Source organism: Echinops telfairi, unplaced genomic scaffold (genome assembly GCF_000313985.2).
Source record: "Echinops telfairi isolate 266 unplaced genomic scaffold, ASM31398v2 ScPeMD7_7458;HRSCAF=8496, whole genome shotgun sequence".
Lineage (NCBI taxonomy): Eukaryota > Metazoa > Chordata > Mammalia > Afrosoricida > Tenrecidae > Echinops > Echinops telfairi.
In genome coordinates, this window is record NW_022111358.1 from 10,853,421 (window position 1) to 10,872,613 (window position 19,193).

Genomic DNA, 19,193 nt, shown 5'->3' on the forward strand with positions numbered 1-19,193 from the left:
GATGGTTGGGGGTCACCACCACATGAGGAACTGTATGAAAGGATCGTGGCATGAGGAAGGTTGAGAACCACTGTACTAGAGAGACAAGGCATCCCCTCGATTGATTTATTGCTTTCATTCAACATAAGGTCAATTTGCTTTCATTATTTCTCTTTTGTAAATTTTTTCTTTTTCTGTTTTTTTTTTTTTAGTGCCCACTATTTCAGGCTCTATACTGGGTACTGGGGATTCAGTAGATGAATTATGTAACCCAACTTGTGGTCAGGTTTTTAGTCTGGGCTGAGCAATGACCTCACCCAACCTCTACTTTTGCCCTAAGGTCTTGTCTCCAGACAGCAGCCAGAGTTACCTGGTAAAACAAGTTGGATCATGTAAGGCCTCTGCTCAAATGGCTCCCTCTAATAATTACCAAAAAGAACCCCGGTGATGCAGTGATTAAGAGCTTAGCTGCTAAATGAAAGGTCAGCAGTTTGAACCCACAGCCACTCGATAAAAATGACAGCTTTCGTAAAGACTATGTGGCCCAGGGAATCCTATGGGGCAGTTGTATTCTGTCCTGTAGGGTCATGATGAGTCAGAGTCAACTTAAGGGTACACAACAATAACAACAACAGCAGTCCACCTGGAGTCTCTGTTCACCCAGAGGTACCTCGGAAGAAAGGCCTGGCAATCTACTTGAAAAATCAGCCATTGAAAAGTCCATGGGGGCCAGGGCATGGTGGGGGGGGGTAGGGAGGGGAGAATCAATGAGTGGTTTGAACTGTTGAATGCAGAGTTGCTGGTCTGAAAGGTAACACCCTCTCACACACACACCTTATTGACAATAAAACATTCATTAAGAAATACATAGAAAATAGAAGTGTTATTCTAAGACAGATATGTAAAAACTGAAAGCAATCCAAATGTCTATGAGCAGAAATAAACAGATTGTGGTATGCTCATTGTGATAGTTAGGCTTAATGTGCCAACTAGGCCTCCTTAGGAGCACTTGGGCAGAGTTTAACCAGGTCGAAGCTTGACTGGAGGGCGACCAAGATAAATACTTTCCTAATCTGGCATCCTCCCTGGTGATCAGACCAGCTTGCTGTTGCTGGAGCTAGTTCTTTGCCTCGACCGTGTGCTGCACTACCTGTGGGCCAAGCCAACCCATGGATCATGCCACGAGAGCTTGAGGCTCCTTGGAGACCTGCTCTGCTCTGCTGTGTTCATTTCTTGACTTCGCTATCCCATGGGGTCTGCTTCGCTAAGCTCAGTGATACTGACTGTTGCTGTTCCACCCTGCTGTCTGATGACTGCAGGCAGACGCTGCCTGTCTTGCCCAAGGGAAGACTATGATTTCTGCTTCCTTGACTTGGACTGGCAGTCCTCATGGGTTGAAGGGCCTTCAGTGTATTAATTGTTCCACAAAAGTGAGTTGAACTGAGACCTCTGTACTGCTGTGTGGACTAATTAGCTGTTATATTCCTTCTCACTGTATAAATCCCTCTCTCTCTCTCTCTCTCTCTCTCTATATATATATATATATATATATATATATACACATTATATATATAAATATACTATATATAAGTGTCCTGGTTTTGTTTCTCTAGAGAACCCTGTCTCACACACTCATAAAACAAACATGTGGAACACAATTCTCTTCCCACACACAGGGTCACCATGAGTTGGCACTGACTAGAAGGCAACTGGTTGTAATGGTTTCACAGAGTAAACTCACGATGGTTACACTGTCCTTGAAGGTCCTTCTGTGCTGGAAGGGTAGTGAAGGGGAGAGAAGCAACCCAGAAAAAAGAGCAAGAAGCCACAGGCTGGAAGGAGAAAGGCACGAGGGACAGTACTGCAACCCAGGGGCCAAGGTTACCAGTGGAAGCTGGGACAGAAAGAAGACAGCCACCATCACCCCTCCCTTAGTTCCCTCTTCTCCCCTGCCAGAGGAAGAACGGAACCCCCAAGTGTCCTGAGAGCTCTCCTGTTTCTCCTCTTCCTAGGGAGCAAGCCTCTGACTACCCTGAGGCTCTGACATGGGGCAGGAGCTGTTTGCAAGTGACCTAAATGACAGAGCTACCCAGTCCTTGAGTTAGCCATTCAACTTGGAAGCTACCTGACAGAGCAATCTCTAATTCGGAAACACAAGGACCCCGGTGGCTAGTAGCTACATGTTGGGCTTGGTCAGCAGTTCGAAACTACTGGCTGCTCTGCAGCAGATAGACAGGGCTTTCTGCCTCTGCAAAGAGTTAGTCTCACAGGGGAAGTTCTACCCTGTCCTACAGGGTGGCTCTGAGTCAGTGTGGACTTGATGGCAGCGAGTTGGAGCACGGAAACACAGGCTAAGGGATCAGTTCCCCATATGAGAAAGTGCAGACTAGGTCAGGGGTAAACATTCCACTAAAGGTGCTATGTGAGATGTACCCTTACTTACGCAGACTGAGGCTGAGAGAGTGGGGGTCGAGGGGGGAAGATGAGCTTGCATGAAGAATGACCGGATGAAGATTGCACATTCATTCTTTGCAGGACAGATGCTAAATAGATGGATCCCCAAGGACACGCCTGAGAGGGGTCTGAGTGGTGGCAAGGGCTCGCACCCTTGGCTGCTCACCCAAAAGGTGGAGCCCGCATATGAGGTGCCTCAAGAAGAAAGTTCTGGTGATCTGCTTCTGAAAAATCAGCCGTTGGCAACTCTACTGGGCACAGTTCTGCTTGGAATCGACTCTGTAGGCAACTGGCTTAAAAGCTTGGAAGGGGCAGGAGGCACGGGAGCAAATCTGAGACAGATGTGGAACAGAAGGACCCTTGGAAAGAAGCCCCTCAGAGCAGTGCAGCCCTGGCAGGATTCTCCTTCTAGTTTGCGAGACCACAAGACCTGGATGTGAAGTCTGCTTCTGTCTCTAATTGGCTATGTGCACTTGGTAAAGAATACAATTTCTTTGACCCTGGTGTTCTCATCTACAAAATGTAGACAACATCAGTACCCCTTTCACCGGACTGTCCAGATTAAGGGAGGTGACAGATATAGAAAACAGATGTCACTACCTTGATTAGACTCCTCAGAAATGCCCCCTTGTTTTTCGTGTAAGTTCTAAACTCTGCAGGCAGGCAAATAAGGCTTTTTAGGCTCTTGTTTCTGCTGACTTCTTTCATTCCATTTATCATCATTCCCCACCCTTGCAACTTCACAGAGGGAAGCACTTATTCACAGGACTTTCCTCTGTGACCTGAGCATACCATTCTAGACATACACCCTCTGGCTAATTCCTGCTTTTTCCTCCAAAGCACATTTCAGCATGCAAACTCTTGCCAGAGCTTTCCTTAACCCATCCTTGCCCACCTCTCCTGTGGGTGATGTGCCCCTTCCTCTGTGTTACAGGTGCATCTAATCACATGTAGCACGCTTGGCAGTTGATTTGAATCACAGGTTTGTTCTGACACATGGCAGTTCCTGTGGGGCAGAGCTAGGCTTCCTATTGCACGTCCAGCTCCTGATACATACCCTGTTTCCCCGAAAATAAGACAGTATCTTATATATATATTAATTTTTGCTCCCAAAGACGCGCTAGGTCTTATTTTCAGGGGATAGCTTATTTTTCCATGAAGAATACAGTACACATTTATTGTTTATTATTTTATTAAAAGAGATCTCACACTTCCTGTCTGCTCCAGCTGCGCTGTGGCCAACAGTGAGCTGTGCCCGCTGCTATGGTCGTGTCCAGAGTTACGGTAGCTTGGGGGGTAGGGGGGAGCACTGTTTTCGGGGAGGTCTTATTTTCGGGGGATGCCTTATATTTCAGCGAGAGGCAAAACTGTAAGTAGATCTTATTTTTCTAGGGATGTCTTACTTTTGGGGAAACATGGTAGTAGACTTCAGGAGACGGCAGTTGAATGAATGAATGGATGGATGGAGGTACAAACTTAAGAAGATGATGATGATAAGTCACACTTTCCATACTTCTTTAAAAACTATTTAACTCTGCTGTCTTAAAAGAAGACCCATGGGCCTTCCTTTCTAACCCAATATTCTCCTGGGTTGCCTTCCTCTGTGTACCAAATCAAACTCACTGCCATTGAGTCATTGCTAACTCATGACTCACAGTGACCTTATAGGGCAAGGTGGAACTGCCCCTGTGAGTTTGCTGTGTAATTCCTAATGGGAGTAGAATGCAAGGAGCAGCTTTAGCAGTCCAATGCATAACCTGCCCCACCAAGGCTCCTTCCTCTGTATAAGGATATACTAAAAGGTTAAATGTTGTTTAGTCCTGAAAGAATCTCTATTCCATTAACCTTGTTTGTTTCTAAACAGTTTTAATTGTTAGGAGGCTCTGTGACCTTCTGACCTAAAGCTGAAGTCATAGTAACTGCTGGGATAACAGGACAAGGTAACCCCATGATTTTTGATGACCTCAAGATATCCATTAGGAACTTCCCTATCCTCCTCCCCACTAACTGGTTCCTCCTCTTATCTCTGTGAATTGTACCACCATCTCTCAGGTGTGTACGTGGGAAACCCAGAAGTCATTCCAGATTCTGCTCTCTTCCCTACCTCCTTCCACCGTAAGTGGTCACAGTCTGCAGACGGAGTATACCTGGGATCTCTACTTACTTACTTCCATCTCCATAACTACTACGGAGGTCGAGGCTAACTTTCTCCAGCACTAGTACATTGGCCATTTAATTGGTGTCTCTGGCCACTTAATTGGTATTTACCACGATGTATTCATCCTACTGCAGCCTGGAAATGCAAATCTCGCCTTACTGTCTTTTAAAATTCTCTGGGGGAGATATACTTCATAAAGTCTCATCTTTTATCTCCCTGCTTTTCTGGCTTCAGCTCCTACCACCATTGCCACCTCGCAGGGAAACTCTCACTTCCTGGATCTACGAGTCTGGAAAGCACTCCTCCAGCTACTGACTTGAACAACTTCTGCTCATGACCTAGGGTTTGGCTCACATGTCACAGAACACTCTTCAGAAAACGTTCACAGCCTCATCTCATAATCTAGACTTTAGATTCTAGCGTTTAGTGGGAATCGACTCGGTGACAGTAAGTTTGGAGGTGGAAGAAAGGCCTGGTGATCTGTTTCCATAAACATCACAGGCAAGAAAACCCTATGGCCAAATTTCACTCTGTGCCACATACAGTCGCCTCGAAATCAACTCCACTGCAGTGGGCTCAGTTCAGTTGGCGTCAGACCGTGCAGCTCACAGGCAATGGTGTCAGGCTAGCAGGGTTTGCATCTACCTTGGCCATTCACTAGCTGGGTGACCTAGGGCAAGTGCGTCTGCTCTCTTTACCGTGGAGTAATATTTCATCAGTCTATTGTGAGAATTAAGTGTGCTGATGTAAGGCGCCTGACAGCGTTAACTCTTATTCTAGCATATTCCAGCACTGAAAACGAAAGCTGGACCCCCGCAGCCCTTAGGTATTGTGTTTGAGTTTCGTTTTAAGGCATACTTAATCTTTGTTTCCTCCTTGGACCAGGCAATTGTAACAAATCGGGAGACGCGACGGTACCCAAGCGCGTCACGACTCACAGTCCCCGAACTCGTCGCCTCCTAACGCCCCCAGGTGGCTTTGCAAAGCTCTCTGCAGCAAAAGCGGAGGGAACGAGGGCACACCATTCAAACACCGGGGGGGGGTCTTTCCTAAGCACTGTCCCGTTTTTATAAGGTCCCTCCTCTGCCGCTTTCTAACTTCCAACTCGATCAAACTCAATGAGGTGCGAAAGAGGATGGCAATTAAGACAGCGCGAGGAGGCTCGGATTCCTCCCCCGTCCTAGGAGCCGCATTGGTACGTCCTCTTCTCAATTCCCTCTCAATAATGGTACGGCTCGCGGAGGGGAGACTCGAGGCGGAGTCGGAGTCCTCAGTGTTCGGAGGTGGATACGAGCACAGCCGTCTCCCCTGCTACCTCGGCGCTGTGGTCCCGCCTACCGCCCTCCTATTGGCTGCCGGGGCCCCGCAGTCGGGCTCCGCCCGCCGCGCCGCCAGGCTCTCGTATTCCTTGTTCTCGGCGGGCTCCGTGAGCTTCGCGCCGCGGCCGTTAGTCATGTCGGGTAGGTGATTCGTCAGTGAGCAGCGGCAGCGGCGAGAAGGGGCCCGGTGGGGTTGAGTCTTTTTCCCGCCCTCCGGAGGGCCCCGAGGGAAAGCCCCCGGCCCTGAGGGAGGCTTGGGTGGGGGGGCGGCCGCCGCCGCCATGTTGGACTGGAGGGACGCGCGATCCCAACGCTCACGGTCTCCAGATCCCGGCGGGAGCGCTCGGGGCCCCTTCTCTTGGCCCGGCCCGTGGCACCGGAGCGGCTCTCGGGGGAGGGTTGTGTGAGTCGGGGGCGGAGGCCGACGACGCCATCGTGGGGGCGGGGGAGGGGGGGAGCCGTGATAAAGCCTCAGCGTGGGAGCTTCGGGGGCTTCAGGTTCTCCGCTCCGCCTCCGGTCTGTCAGCGAGGCCTCGGGCCAGTCGTCTCATCGCCTCGTCCCTCTGTGTCCCCACGCGTGAAGTGGAGCTGGCCCTTCCCGACGCACCCATTCATCAGGTGGGGGCCTCGACGCTCTGGAAGCCCTCTCAGAGGACGTTGCTTTGTGCGAAATCGTACTTCTGAGTTACTCCCTGGGCTCCAGCCGACTGGATTCGAGTGGTGGGGGGGCGGGGGCGGGGTGTGTATCCAATTCAGCTTCCTGTTCACGTGCACGCCCGGGCCGCCGTCCCCCGCTTCCAGTTTACGGAGCGGGAAAGTGAGCCTTTTCTATTATTGATAGGCCGCCGCAGGTGCACGGGGTAGTTCCCTTGCCACTCGCAGGCCACGACACATTGAGCTAGGCTGGGGCCAGCCGTTGTGTAAGAGAACAGCCCTGGCTTCTGGACGCTAGTTGAGATCCTGCTTAAACAAAAGTCTGGAACGTGCCTGCCTGGGTCATAGCGGCCTTAGCCCAGCACACGAATCGAACACCTTCGATTGTGGGGCGGTTTTACGCCACACACAGGCTGCCAGAAGCCAGGTACCTACCTGCGTGGAAGACACCATCGTGAGTTGAGATGCCACTTACAGGTGGAAAAACGACATCACCCGGAAGCCTTACAGTTGGGGGGAGAGTATGTCTTCTGTCTGCTGGCAGAATCACGTGTTTTTTCATTTAAAGGGTGCACCTGTACGTTTTCTTTTCTTTTTTTTTTACAAAGTGCATTTAAAAATTAGCAATCCAGTCTCGGATAAGGATGGAAAGGTATGGTAAAACTGCAGTCTGAGGAGTCCAAGTGAGCAAGAATGATTGGAGAGAAGATGATATACAAGATACATTCTTTAGATTAATGTTAATGTAAGGAACCAGACTATTGCTCCCTTGGGAGCCCACCTATCCGGTGTAAGAAGCTATATCCCACTGCCATCAAGTCAATTCTGACTCATTTCTGAGCCTGGAAATCTCTGTCAGGGTAAATGGCCTCCGATTTCTCCTGTGGAACAGCTAGTGGATTTGAACCCCCAGCCCTGTGGCCAGCAGTACAGCACTTGCTTGACAGCACCATCAGGGCTCCTAAGAGACTGTAGTTCCACCGAATTTACCTCTGATTAATCCTTGCTCCTATGAGGATTAATTTTCCTTACCCCGGTATAGTAGTACAACACCTTTTATTACCCAAACTAAACCAAACTCACTGTCATCGGAGTTAATTTGACTCTTAGCTTCCCTGTAGGACTGAGTAGAATTGGCCCTGTGGATTTCCAGGACTAAATCTTTACAAAGTCCTGGGAGAAAGAGGAGTAGAAAGCTTCTCTCTCCCTGGAGTAGCTGATGACTTTGAACGGCTGACCCTGTGGTTACTGCCCAGCATGTAACCCACTACACTGCCAGAGCTCCGCACTGTTTAAAAATTTGTACATACTTTGGAATGAAACCTGGTAAACCTCATAGAAGTAACGTTCTCAGGAGAATGTTCAAAAACAAAACATGTTTCATGAAGAAATTCACCAAGTGTCAGTGGTGGATTTAATAACTGGTTATTAAAACACTTTTAGCCTGTTTTGATTTTTAATATGATTGGAATCCACCAGCTGCTCCATGGGAGAATGATGAGGCAGTTAGTTTGCTTCTGTACAGACTACAGCCTTAGAAGCTCAGTAGAGCAGTTCTGTGCATACAGTCACTGAGTGAGAATCAGCTAGATGGCAGTGTATTTGATTGGTTTTATTCTGTGAGTTGGTTTACCCATTAGTATCTCGGTCTTTAAATTACCACACCAGATAGTAGTTATCTTGTAATTTGAGCTTAAAAAAAAAAATTGCAGTAGACTTTTCATGTGTAAAAAGAAATACTAATTTTTGTTTGTTTCCAAATTAACATTCATGTTATTAAAGCTGGAATCTTTACATTTTGTTTAGTCTGGTTCTACTATGCATTTTGTAATATGTGTAAAAATGTTATTTTTGCCTGTACAGTGCTTTTGTTTGGTGAATGTTTAATTAAATTAATAAATTTAACAGTAAATTCTTTAATTAATACCATTAACAAGCTTAGTAAAAGTTCTTTAAACATTCCATACTACATTTATAAATTTAATGTCAAACTGACCCACATTCCCAAAACCTGACAGTTATTGTATGACTTAAGTAATTATACATAAATCAAAATTGTAAATATAGTAAATCAGACTTTTAGACAGTCAAATATTGTCTACCAAGGTGAATTATCGAACACCTTTCAAATTAAAATCACAAAAACAAAATCATCACTTAAACAAAACTCACCAAGTGAAGATGCTTTTCATTCAAAGACGGCAGGCTAAGGTAACTGGAAAAATCCATCACAAACACCTAAAAATGGCAAGAAGTTACAACAAGGCAGGGAATGCCTCAGGTGACAAAAATACAGTAGGAGGCAGCATGCTAAGCATGGTGACCAGGCCTGAAAAGAGGACGTAGAGACTCAGGTTTTGATGCCCAATGACTGTAGGGCCAGGAGATATGGATGCCCTGAGACCATTACAACATGGTAATGGGAACAAATCCTTACGTAGCACCTGCATGTTTGAAGTTACTGTACCTTTAGTCAAAAAATGCACTAGGAAAAACAAAAACCCAAAGACTTCATATCACCACAAGAAGTAACAAGGAAGTCTTAAAAGAAAAAAGTTGTAGAAAGAAAATGTTTTGAAAGTGATGATGGCAACATATGGACAAATGTGCTTGATAGAATTGATGTACAGATTGTTATAAGAGCTGTAAGAGCCCCCAATAAAATGATTTATTAAAATAAAGTTTTTCCTGAACCTATACTTCATAAAATTGAATGTGAATTTAGGTTACTTACGCCGTCCAGCAAACATTAAAGCTATGAAAATAATCTAAAATTTGATCTGGGCTGGTACTGCTCTTGGGTTTCTGGAAGAAATGAATGAAAAACCTTTTCTGAGGAAGTTCTTACAACCTTGGACACAAGAATATCATTAAAAAAATGAACTCGACAAAAGATGTTCATGGTAAGGCTTTCTACACCCGTAAGGAGTTAGTCTCTGAAACCCACAGGAGCAGTGTTCACCTGTCCTATAGGACTGCTATAGGTACCGACTTTGGAAGCGAATGAGTTAGGAATCAGTTTACCAAGATGAAAATGACAAAGAGAATTGGAACCCCCAGTAGATAATTCTAAAGAGAATATTTGCCTAAAAATGAAAAGGCCTGAGAGAAGGAATCAGCCTTAAAACTTGATTTTGTTTTAAGAAAACTACCTGGATTTGAAAAAGAACCAATAATAACATAAAATTAGAAAAAGTGGGTAAGTTGATTTTACAGCAGATAGACTTAGTAGAAGTAAGTGAAGCAGAAGCTATGTGATCTAATTTTCCAGAGTCAATTCAGAAAGATTAAGACATGGGGAATATTGGAAAGTCCTGTCACTTAATGAGTTCCAGAAGGACAAATTGGCAGCGAAATCATTAGTCAAAGAGGCAGGTGAGAGTTTTCTAGTTATTGAAGTATGAATCATTTGAATCAAGCACTAGTCCCAACAAATGTAATTTATAAGATGATGCGAAACTAGAGTGTAATATACCAATAACATGTTAAAGAGAAAGGGATGAACACATGTCTCAATTATAAGTAGCCAGATAAATGATCTTCAGTATTTAGAAAGTAAATATTGATCTGGAATTATATATCTAGACACTACATATGTGATGCAAAAAGACTACGACTTGGGCTTTACTGAAAGAACCACTAAAAGAAAGGGAATATAAAAACAATATAGGGGAAGGAAATAGGTAAATGAGGTACTTACTGCATAGAACAATGAAGATTAAAAAAGTGAATTTAGAGGTTAAAAAAGGTGGAACCAAATTAATAGGGAAGGACGTGATTGGAAGGTTAAAAGTAGTTCTGAACTTTGTTAATGCTTTTTAAAGATAGAGTATAATCATTTTTATGACAAAGGAGCAAAAATTGAATGTATAACTTTAAAAGTTGGAAGAGTGAGTAAAGAAATTCCAACAGAAAGCAGGAAAAACATTGTAAGTGAAAAGTCCCTTCGAAGGAGATAGAAATAAAAGTAAAGGCGAAAGCACTGAACTCGGGTTTTCACATTGGGGATATCTCATGCCGCGCACAGTGACAAAAACTTCACAGTATGATGGAGAAAGATCACCAGGAATACGGACCCAGAGGAGGATTGTTTTTCAGTTATGTTACCAGTCACAGTTTGGTCGGTTAGACGGCTCTTTCTAAGCACCTAGGCGACATTTTTAAGAGTACAGCGAAACCAGTTAGAGATAAAACTCTTACCGGACTACCTTGTTTTTCCTTTTGCGAGCCTTTGACAGTTTTAAAGTTGGCAAGCTGAAGGAGTCAAATTCTCAGTTCTGGAGGACTGGTTTAGGTGGTGGTTGTGTACTGTCAGTTGGTTCCAACTGAACTCCCCCATAGTGTAGTCTAGGCTGAAAAATCTGTGGAAATATTGCCAGTCTTTTCTCCCATGATGCTGCTTAGATGAGTTCGAACCTGGGGCCTTTTGGTTAGCAGAAGAGCCCTTAATCATTGTGCTGCTAGAGCTCTTTAAGAACCCTTGTACCTGCATCAGATTTGAGATAATCACTTGTCCTAGGTGTTTCTAGGTTAGTTTTACCTAAGTTGAAGGTATCCGGATGCTCCTGGTGGTATAATGAATGAATTTGAACCCACCAGCAGCTCCTGTAAAGATTTACAGTCTTGGGAACCCCCAGGAGCAGGTCTAGTCTATCCTGTAGGGGCACCACTGCCTCAGAATCACCACCAGGGCAGTGGGTTGGTTGGTTTTTGGAAAAGGGAATTTTGCAGATTGTGTAGATGGCTGCAGTTGGGAAAACTGGCATCTATGCTCCTGCTTTTAGGTTCACCTCTGGTATCTTAAGTTTTATCCTTCAGCAGTCCCTCCCAAGTGCTTTCTGTTTCTAAGTTGGTGAATATAATTTTTTTTTTAATTTGATGGATGCAACTAATCTATGGTCTAAACTCAGCATCTTTTTCAAATTATGTTAGTTACAGTTCTGAAGTCATTTTATTGAACACGGCAGTGTACACAGTTGTTCCTTCTTTTTGGGTCGCTTTTATGCCTTCCTCATAGGAATAGTACCTTGTCTCAGTTTTATCTCAAAATTAAGAACTTGTCTTAAATACTCTGTCTGAATGGAGAATTTTTTTATTATACTGCAGAAAAGTGCCAAATACACCACTGGCAATGTTCTTGTTGCCTTAAATGAATAAAAAGTCACTGACTTAATTTATCTTTGTTGGGCTTTCAGAACTATCTACAGCATATTGTTTCTGATAGGATGAGGAGGCTGGTTCTACTGGTCAGCAGTTTGAGGCTCAGAGGCATTCATTTTGTATAACTGCAGGAGTACTTCGTATGAAAGTACTCATCATGAATAAATAGATCTCATTTACATAAGTCTAAGAAGGTAGAACATTAAAAATTGATATGACTAGCATTTTGAATTGTTGCAAATCATTGTTTACATTAGTTCTTTTATTTTTTTATGCATACAGCAATCACTTTTATATCTTCATTGATAGTTTTTATTGCGCAAATGGACTGTAGAAGTTGGCATTGCTGACTTTGCGCATGTCCCTGAAAACTTAGTAAAATTAAACAGCTCACTCTGCTTTCACCAATTCTTTGGAAATCTCAGTGGCATTCTGTCAATCAAAGCAGTCCAGTGTAGAGGAATTGCTTGGGCTGGGTCTGGAAGTGTGCAAGGAAATGTAATTCTGGAATTTATCTTGTTATACTTGTCTTTCATTCCCTGGTTCTGGGTAGTTTGGCTTTTTTGGGGGGTAGACATTAACTTTAGGGGTACATTCTGGGTAGTCTTAATTTTTACATATAAAGATCATACACCTTGAGCTTTGGAATTTTTCTTAAAAAGATGGATTTCACTAATTGTTTTCACAGTTCATTTAGTTCTTAGGATTCTTGGCACATTTGTACTCCTTAAGTTTAATTACTGTAAATGGCATAAACTACAGATGTTTCTGTAGTTTTTAAGTTCTTGGTGTGTCTCTAAATTTTGTGACATTTTCTTGCGTTTCATGTAGAAGAGGTAAAAGATAGCCTTTGGGGAAGTCTAATTTTAAATAAGATTAAAAATTATTTTTATGTGTTTTAGATTCTGGAAGTTACGGTCAGTCTGGGGGTGAGCAGCAAAGGTAATGTATAAACATTTTAATACCATTAATGGGTAGAGCTGAAAAAAGGTGAATTTAGTTCCTCTTTCCTCTAGACTTGGTGTCTGGATGCCTTATGAGAGAGTAGTTCTTAACGGAGAAAGCAGCTGGTCCATATAAATGTGCTGAAGTTTTTCTCTTTTTGAAAGCTGCATCAATAAATATAGGTTCTCCCTAGAGATTAAAAAAATCTTGTAAGTAATGTAAAGCTTGTTTTCTTTAAGAGACTCCTTAGAAGAAATAAAAGTATAAAATCAATTTAGGTAGTTGAGCTATAACAGATTCTTTTAAAAAGTTTCATATTTTCGTGGGGTATAAGGTGCTAATGTGCTTTAGAGCAGGTTTTTTAAAGCACTATAAATAGAAATATTTAGCATCTTTAGGAAAATTTCACCATTCTCACAGTAAAAATTGTGCTTCTTAATAGAAATTTAGCCTTTATCTAATGGATATGTTTTATAACTCAATGGCAAGTATTCAGAATATAGCACCTTAAATAACCTGTTTTAAGATTTTTAAGTTTAATGAAAACAAAATTGATTTCACTGTTTTTATTCTCATATACTAGTGCTAACCATAGTAGGCATCTATCAAATGTGTTCATTGAAATAAATTGTTTAAAGTAATTCTTGTAATGTCCTATGACTAAAATAATAAATTTTATTTTATCTTACTTTTTGCACATAAATGGCTTATTTTTATTCGGGTTTTAGACCATCATGGTATATATCCAGAAAGTTTGTTTCTAATTTAAAACATGCTTGCTATAAAAAAAGAAAAATCAAGTCTTAGATGCGTTTATTCATTCAGTTAGTAAATACTTCTAATTGAACTATGTGCCAGGCTCTGCTGCAACACTGGGAATACAATATAATTCCATTCTATAAATACTTGGTGTATATACCTGTGATTACTAAGGCATTAAACTGGACTTTTACAATCAGAATGCCTAGACCAGAGGATGTACACTGGTACAGATAGGAACTGAAAATACAGGGAATCCAGGGTGGACGAGCCCTACAGGACCAGTGGTGTGAGTGGCGAAACAGGGAGGGTAAAGGGAGAATGGGTAGGAAAGAGGGAACTGATTACAAGGAACTACATGTGACCTCCTTCCTGGGGGACAAACAACCAAAAAGTGGGTGAAGGGAGACGTCGGACAGGGCAAGATATGACAAAATATCCATTTATAAACTATCAAGGGCTCATTACGGAGGGGGGAGCGGGGAGGGAGGGGAAAAATGAGGACCTAATGCCGGGGGTTTAAGTGGAGAGAAAATGTTTTGAGAATGATGTACAAATGCGCTGTACATAATTGATGTGTGTATGGATTGCGATAACAGTTGTATGAGCCCCTAATAAAATGTTAAAAAAAATTAAAATCAGAATGCCTTTTATAGGAAATTAAAGACAGATGTAACTAAGGGTAGATGATGTAAGTAATTTGTCAAAATTGGATGCTAAATTGATTAAAGTGTTAACTTGAAGTCACTATTTTTCTGCTTTAGATATTTTCTTATGGGCTCGGGCGTGTTGTAAGCAAAATTCTCTTGGGATTTTTCTAGTTCAAGTGTTTTATTTTTAGGGAGTTGCTAACAGAAAACTTGGTATTTGGCATTCACAGGGTCTGGAAATGACTTCTTATTTCTCTAATAGTCATCTTTCAATTTGTTCTTTGAGACAGATTGATAATAATTTAGAAAAGAAGGTTGTATATGAGTAGAAAGTTGCAAATGAAGATAGAATTTTTAATTGATGTTCTCAAATTATTACAGACTTCTTTAAAGTATTGCATACATCTTTTTTTTTTCTTTTTTTTTTTGCATACATCTTTTACAGTTACTCTTCCTATGGAAATCAAGGCAACCAAGGATATGGACAAACATCACAAGTAGGTTGAAATAGAAATTAACCATCATTAGTATTTATTTTTATTTTAAGTAGGTGATGAAATTTGAGTATTTACCTAAATTTCAGAGCTATTCTGGCTATGGGCAAACGACTGATTCCTCATATGGACAGAACTATGGCGGCTACTCCAGTTATGGACAAAGCCAATCAGGTTGGACTGGTTTGTTAAATTTGCTATTTTGGAGATTTAAAAATCAGAACCCTCACTAAATGATTTACCCATCCAATCTTTAGGTTATTCACAGTCCTACGGTGGTTATGAGAATCAAAAGCAGAGCTCTTATGGCCAGCAATCTTATAATAACCAGGGACAGCAAAACTCGGAATCATCAGGAGGGTAAGGAAATAGTCCAAAGTGTGGACATTGTGTTGGACAGTGGAAATGACACTTTAGGTATTAAACAGTCTTCACCAGCAAACTTCCTTTAGTTTTTAGAATAAGTTTTGATAGTATACAGGTTTTACAATTTTATGTGTGGGGAATCTGCAAATTGACACAATATTGTAATTTGATTTTTATAATTTGTGTCTTGTAAAATTGTTTAGCTGTAAATGCACACACATGACAAATGTTAGATTTGCACATGGTCTTTTTTGGACATGTTCTATCCGATTAAATAAAAATTTGTAAGCTGAAACAGTGTATACCCTTTTCTTTTTTAATAGGTTTATTGGGATATGACTCATATATCATACAATTAGTAGTTCAGTCGCATCAAGAAGAATTGTACAGTCATCACCTTAATCAGCTTTAGAACATTTTCCTCAATCTTGTATTCATCATTATTAGCGCCCCATTTCTTTCCAACCTCCCTTACCATAACCCTGAGAAACCATTGATCCAGTTATTGTCTCTGTGGATCTACCTATTCTGGATTTCATAGTGCACACCTTTTTTTTGTGTGTGTGTGTACACCTTTTTATTTCAATTTTATTTTTGAACTATTTGGTTATGTTTTTTAGGGACAAAACCCAAAATGCCAAAACCTCTTCCTTCATATATGTCAGATCCCTTAAAATGTGTTTCAGTAATACAGCTGGGTGAATGTTTACAAAGTATAAATTCTGTAATTCCCCCCAGATTTCAAAAGCCTATACTTAATTCATTAAAAAAAATCATTTTATTGGGGGCTCATACAATTCTTACCACAATCTATACATCATTTGAATCAGGCATGTTTGTACATTTGCTGCCTTTATTCTTTTCTAGACATTTACTTTCTATTGAGTCTTTGGTATTAGCTCCCCCCACTTCCCCCTCTATACTTAGTTAGTTTTGATAAGATCAATTTAACTTGTTTTTTATCACCTGAATTTTTAAACTACCTTTTACCTTTTATGAAATACTTTAGTGTTTCTTAACCTAATTAATCCTCAGATACCACTTTGAGATAGTTTTAGTAATTTTTCCTCATTTTATGAAGTAAAGAAAGGTTCACTTTATTTTATTTTGCTCATTTTGTGGCTTAGGTGAAAGTTTAAAGAGCAAATTCGTTTCCCACTCAGTATTTCCTGCACATTTTTATTTTAAGACATTGTAGTGTCCTCAGTGGAACAGCACTCCTAATCACTTCTTCCTTGAGTTCCCCATTTCCACTTGTCCTTACTGCCTTTTCCTAAAAAAGCGTCACTTTCACTTTAAAGAGAATTGTTTTGGTCAGTAGGTTTCTGAAAACATGACAAACAAATGCCCGGAGATTGGGCTTTGACAGCTATTTCAAAGTGAAATATGCCAAATATACCATTGTGATGTGCCTAAGGACAAATGGACATTTGTCATTACTGATCATTGTTCGATTGTTTTGATGCAGAATAAAAATATGGATAAAATAAAATTGGTCATTTAATGAGGAAGTCAATTCCATAGTCTTCTAATTCTTGAGTTCTTAGAAATGAGACTTAGTAAGCAGATCATTGAAGAAACTAAAAACAACAAAAAAGATTAAATTATGTGTGCAAATGGCAACTTTTATTTTTCCCCAATTAGGAGTCCTTTTTAGTTCCTCTTAAATATTTTAAGTAAGCATGAGAACTCATCCAGTTAAATTGCCATTCAACATTCCCTCCTTGGGAGCAGGTAATTAATTTAGACATGTTGCTCAGAATATGCATAGGATTTCTTTTTGAATTTCAAGAAATAGAGCAATCTCATTACCTGATCAGCTCCTTTTTAGACTTAAAAGCATAATGGCATCACAAAGCAAATTCCTTCCTCTTACTAAATTTAAATATAAATATAAACCATTTTCCAAAATGTATTGTTTGAAGATGTATCAAAGATGTACGTTGTAGGATGTAAGATTTCTTTTGTGGGTTCTAAAGAAAATATTAAAAGGAAAATGGCAAAAATATTTTAAGAGGTGACATTAAAAAGTAGCATATATGAAGGGGCTTCAATACATTTGTGGAAAAATCAGGTCATCTTTTAATTCTCTTTTTCACGAACATCTGGCCTGCCTTGTATAGAGCTTTTCAATGTGAGTGTTAAAAGAACTCAAGCAGCCTTGGTGACACTAGATAAAGCAGTGGATTGCTAACCACAGGTTGGTGGTTCAAAACCATGAGCTCATGAGTTTTGTGTTTCAATTAAGGTTTACAGCCTTGGAAACCCTGTGGATCATTTCTAGTCTGCTCTATAGGGTCACTATGAATCAAAATAGACTAGACAGCATTGTCTGCTAAAAGACTCATTATTGTACTAGCATTTTAAACTTGCTCTGTTATTTAAATGTGCATAATTTTTCATATAATGTGGCACCTCTTCAAAGAGTGAAATTGTCATTTGATAGACATTATTGGCAAAAATGAGACTTTGTAGTTAAAAGAGCTATATAATTTTCATGAGAAGATAGTAATTAATATGACTGAATTTATGTGGTCAGACCTCTTAAATCACTTTCAATGGACTTGCTTTGCTAAACAAATTCCTCCTACAAAATCTCTCAAGTTCTTGATTTCTGTTTAGTCAAGGTGGAAGAGCGCCTTCATATGACCAATCAGACTATGGTCAACAAGATTCATATGATCAGCAGTCAGGTTATGATCAACATCAAGGCTCATATGATGAACAGTCAAATTATGATCAGCAGCATGATTCCTATAATCAAAATCAGCAGTCCTATCATTCGCAAAGGGAAAATTACAGTCACCACACACAAGGTAAAATATACTTCTTTTATACCTCCCCTTTCATAGGACGGTTATGTTTTCTATTAAAATGTTCACACAAGAACTTTATAAAAAAATATATAAAAGTTTCGTAAAAATGTAAGGTGGCATTGAACCTCTTTTTTCTCTTTTATGGCCATTAAAATTAGCTTATTGATACATTTTTATTTCTGGATTTTATAGAGGCTCCTAAGTGGTCTGTAACATTTTGATGGCTAACTGTGAACTAAATGTCTCAATGAGCTCAAAGCATTTGACAGTGCAGCTGTTACCAGTTCCTTTTATTGGCAGTAGTGTATTAGGTTTGGGGTGATACTGATCTTTATTATATTAGCCTTATTTAACCTTACCTAACAAGGGCAAGCCATTCTTCTCTTTTGTTTTCTCATTGTACAATTATCTGTACTTAAAAGCAAGGATTTTGTTTTATTCTTTTTGTACCTTCAGTGCCAAGCATATGACTTGGTACATAGTAAATGTTCAGTAGATTCTTAATGAATAATTGATCATACATTCAACAACTATCTCCTTGAATTTTGAAAATTCAGTTACCCTGACCAATTTTGGCTTAGATTTAAATGCTTGGAGATAAAGAAATAAGAACTTAATGCTTAAAGTTTATTAAAATAATATTTTAGTTCAGATTATTCCAAATTATTATTTTGCAATCTGTCTTTAGCAGAGGGGAATATGACACAGGTAGTTTTATGAAACTTGCATTTGAGTTTTGTGCACATGTGGCATTTCTTAAAGAATATATTGTGTCACTTAAAGAGCCATTTAAGCTTGTTCCATCAAGCTTTTGTCAGACATGGCAATGCTTGTTTACTAATGTATGTATTTTTATTTTTGTAGATGACCGTCGTGATCTGAGTAGGTATGGAGAAGATAATAGAGGATATGGCGGGTCACAGGGAGGAGGTAGAGGGCGTGGGGGATATGACAAGGATGGAAGAGGTCCTATGACAGGATCAAGGTAAGCATTTACGTGTAAATACCTACATTTCTTTCTCTCTTGTTTTTACTTTGTTAACTTAGTTGGTTTGATCCCAGCATCTAATTTAAAGAGACTTTTAAAAAAGAAATTGATTGTGTTATAGACAAGAGAATAGATTCAAAATTTATTGTCAGTCTTAAGATGCCACATAAATTACCCTAGAATAGGCTATGTCAGTAGTTAATCAGTGTGGAGTGTCTTAAACACCAGTAGAATAAAGTCTCATACTATAGTTGGGGTTAAACCACTTGACTATGTCTTTCTGGCCAAAGTTAGAATCTAAACTCCTTTAAATGATGACTTTGAGAAATCCAAGTTTTTTTGTATGTTAAGAAATAGCAGGTAAGTGAATTCCCAATGGAAAGAGAGGCTGTCCCGAGTTGTGAATCCCCTTGGGAAGGGAAAGTCTGTGGTAGGCAATAGCAGAGTATGA

General features: G+C 40.6%; 1 protein-coding gene across 1 annotated transcript in view; it reads left to right on the forward strand.

The window, feature by feature from the left end:
* The first annotated feature begins 5,970 nt into the window (after window positions 1-5,970).
* The window catches only part of TAF15 (TATA-box binding protein associated factor 15), a 32,611-nt gene continuing 19,388 nt past the window's right edge, over window positions 5,971-19,193 (forward strand). Inside the window, exons 1-7 of the mRNA XM_030888071.2 lie at window positions 5,971-6,051; window positions 12,627-12,666; window positions 14,524-14,575; window positions 14,662-14,746; window positions 14,830-14,932; window positions 17,561-17,754; window positions 18,619-18,739. Of these exons, the coding sequence (XP_030743931.2) occupies window positions 6,045-6,051; window positions 12,627-12,666; window positions 14,524-14,575; window positions 14,662-14,746; window positions 14,830-14,932; window positions 17,561-17,754; window positions 18,619-18,739 (602 nt within the window). The 5' untranslated portion in view covers window positions 5,971-6,044. The remainder of the gene's footprint in view (window positions 6,052-12,626; window positions 12,667-14,523; window positions 14,576-14,661; window positions 14,747-14,829; window positions 14,933-17,560; window positions 17,755-18,618; window positions 18,740-19,193) is intronic.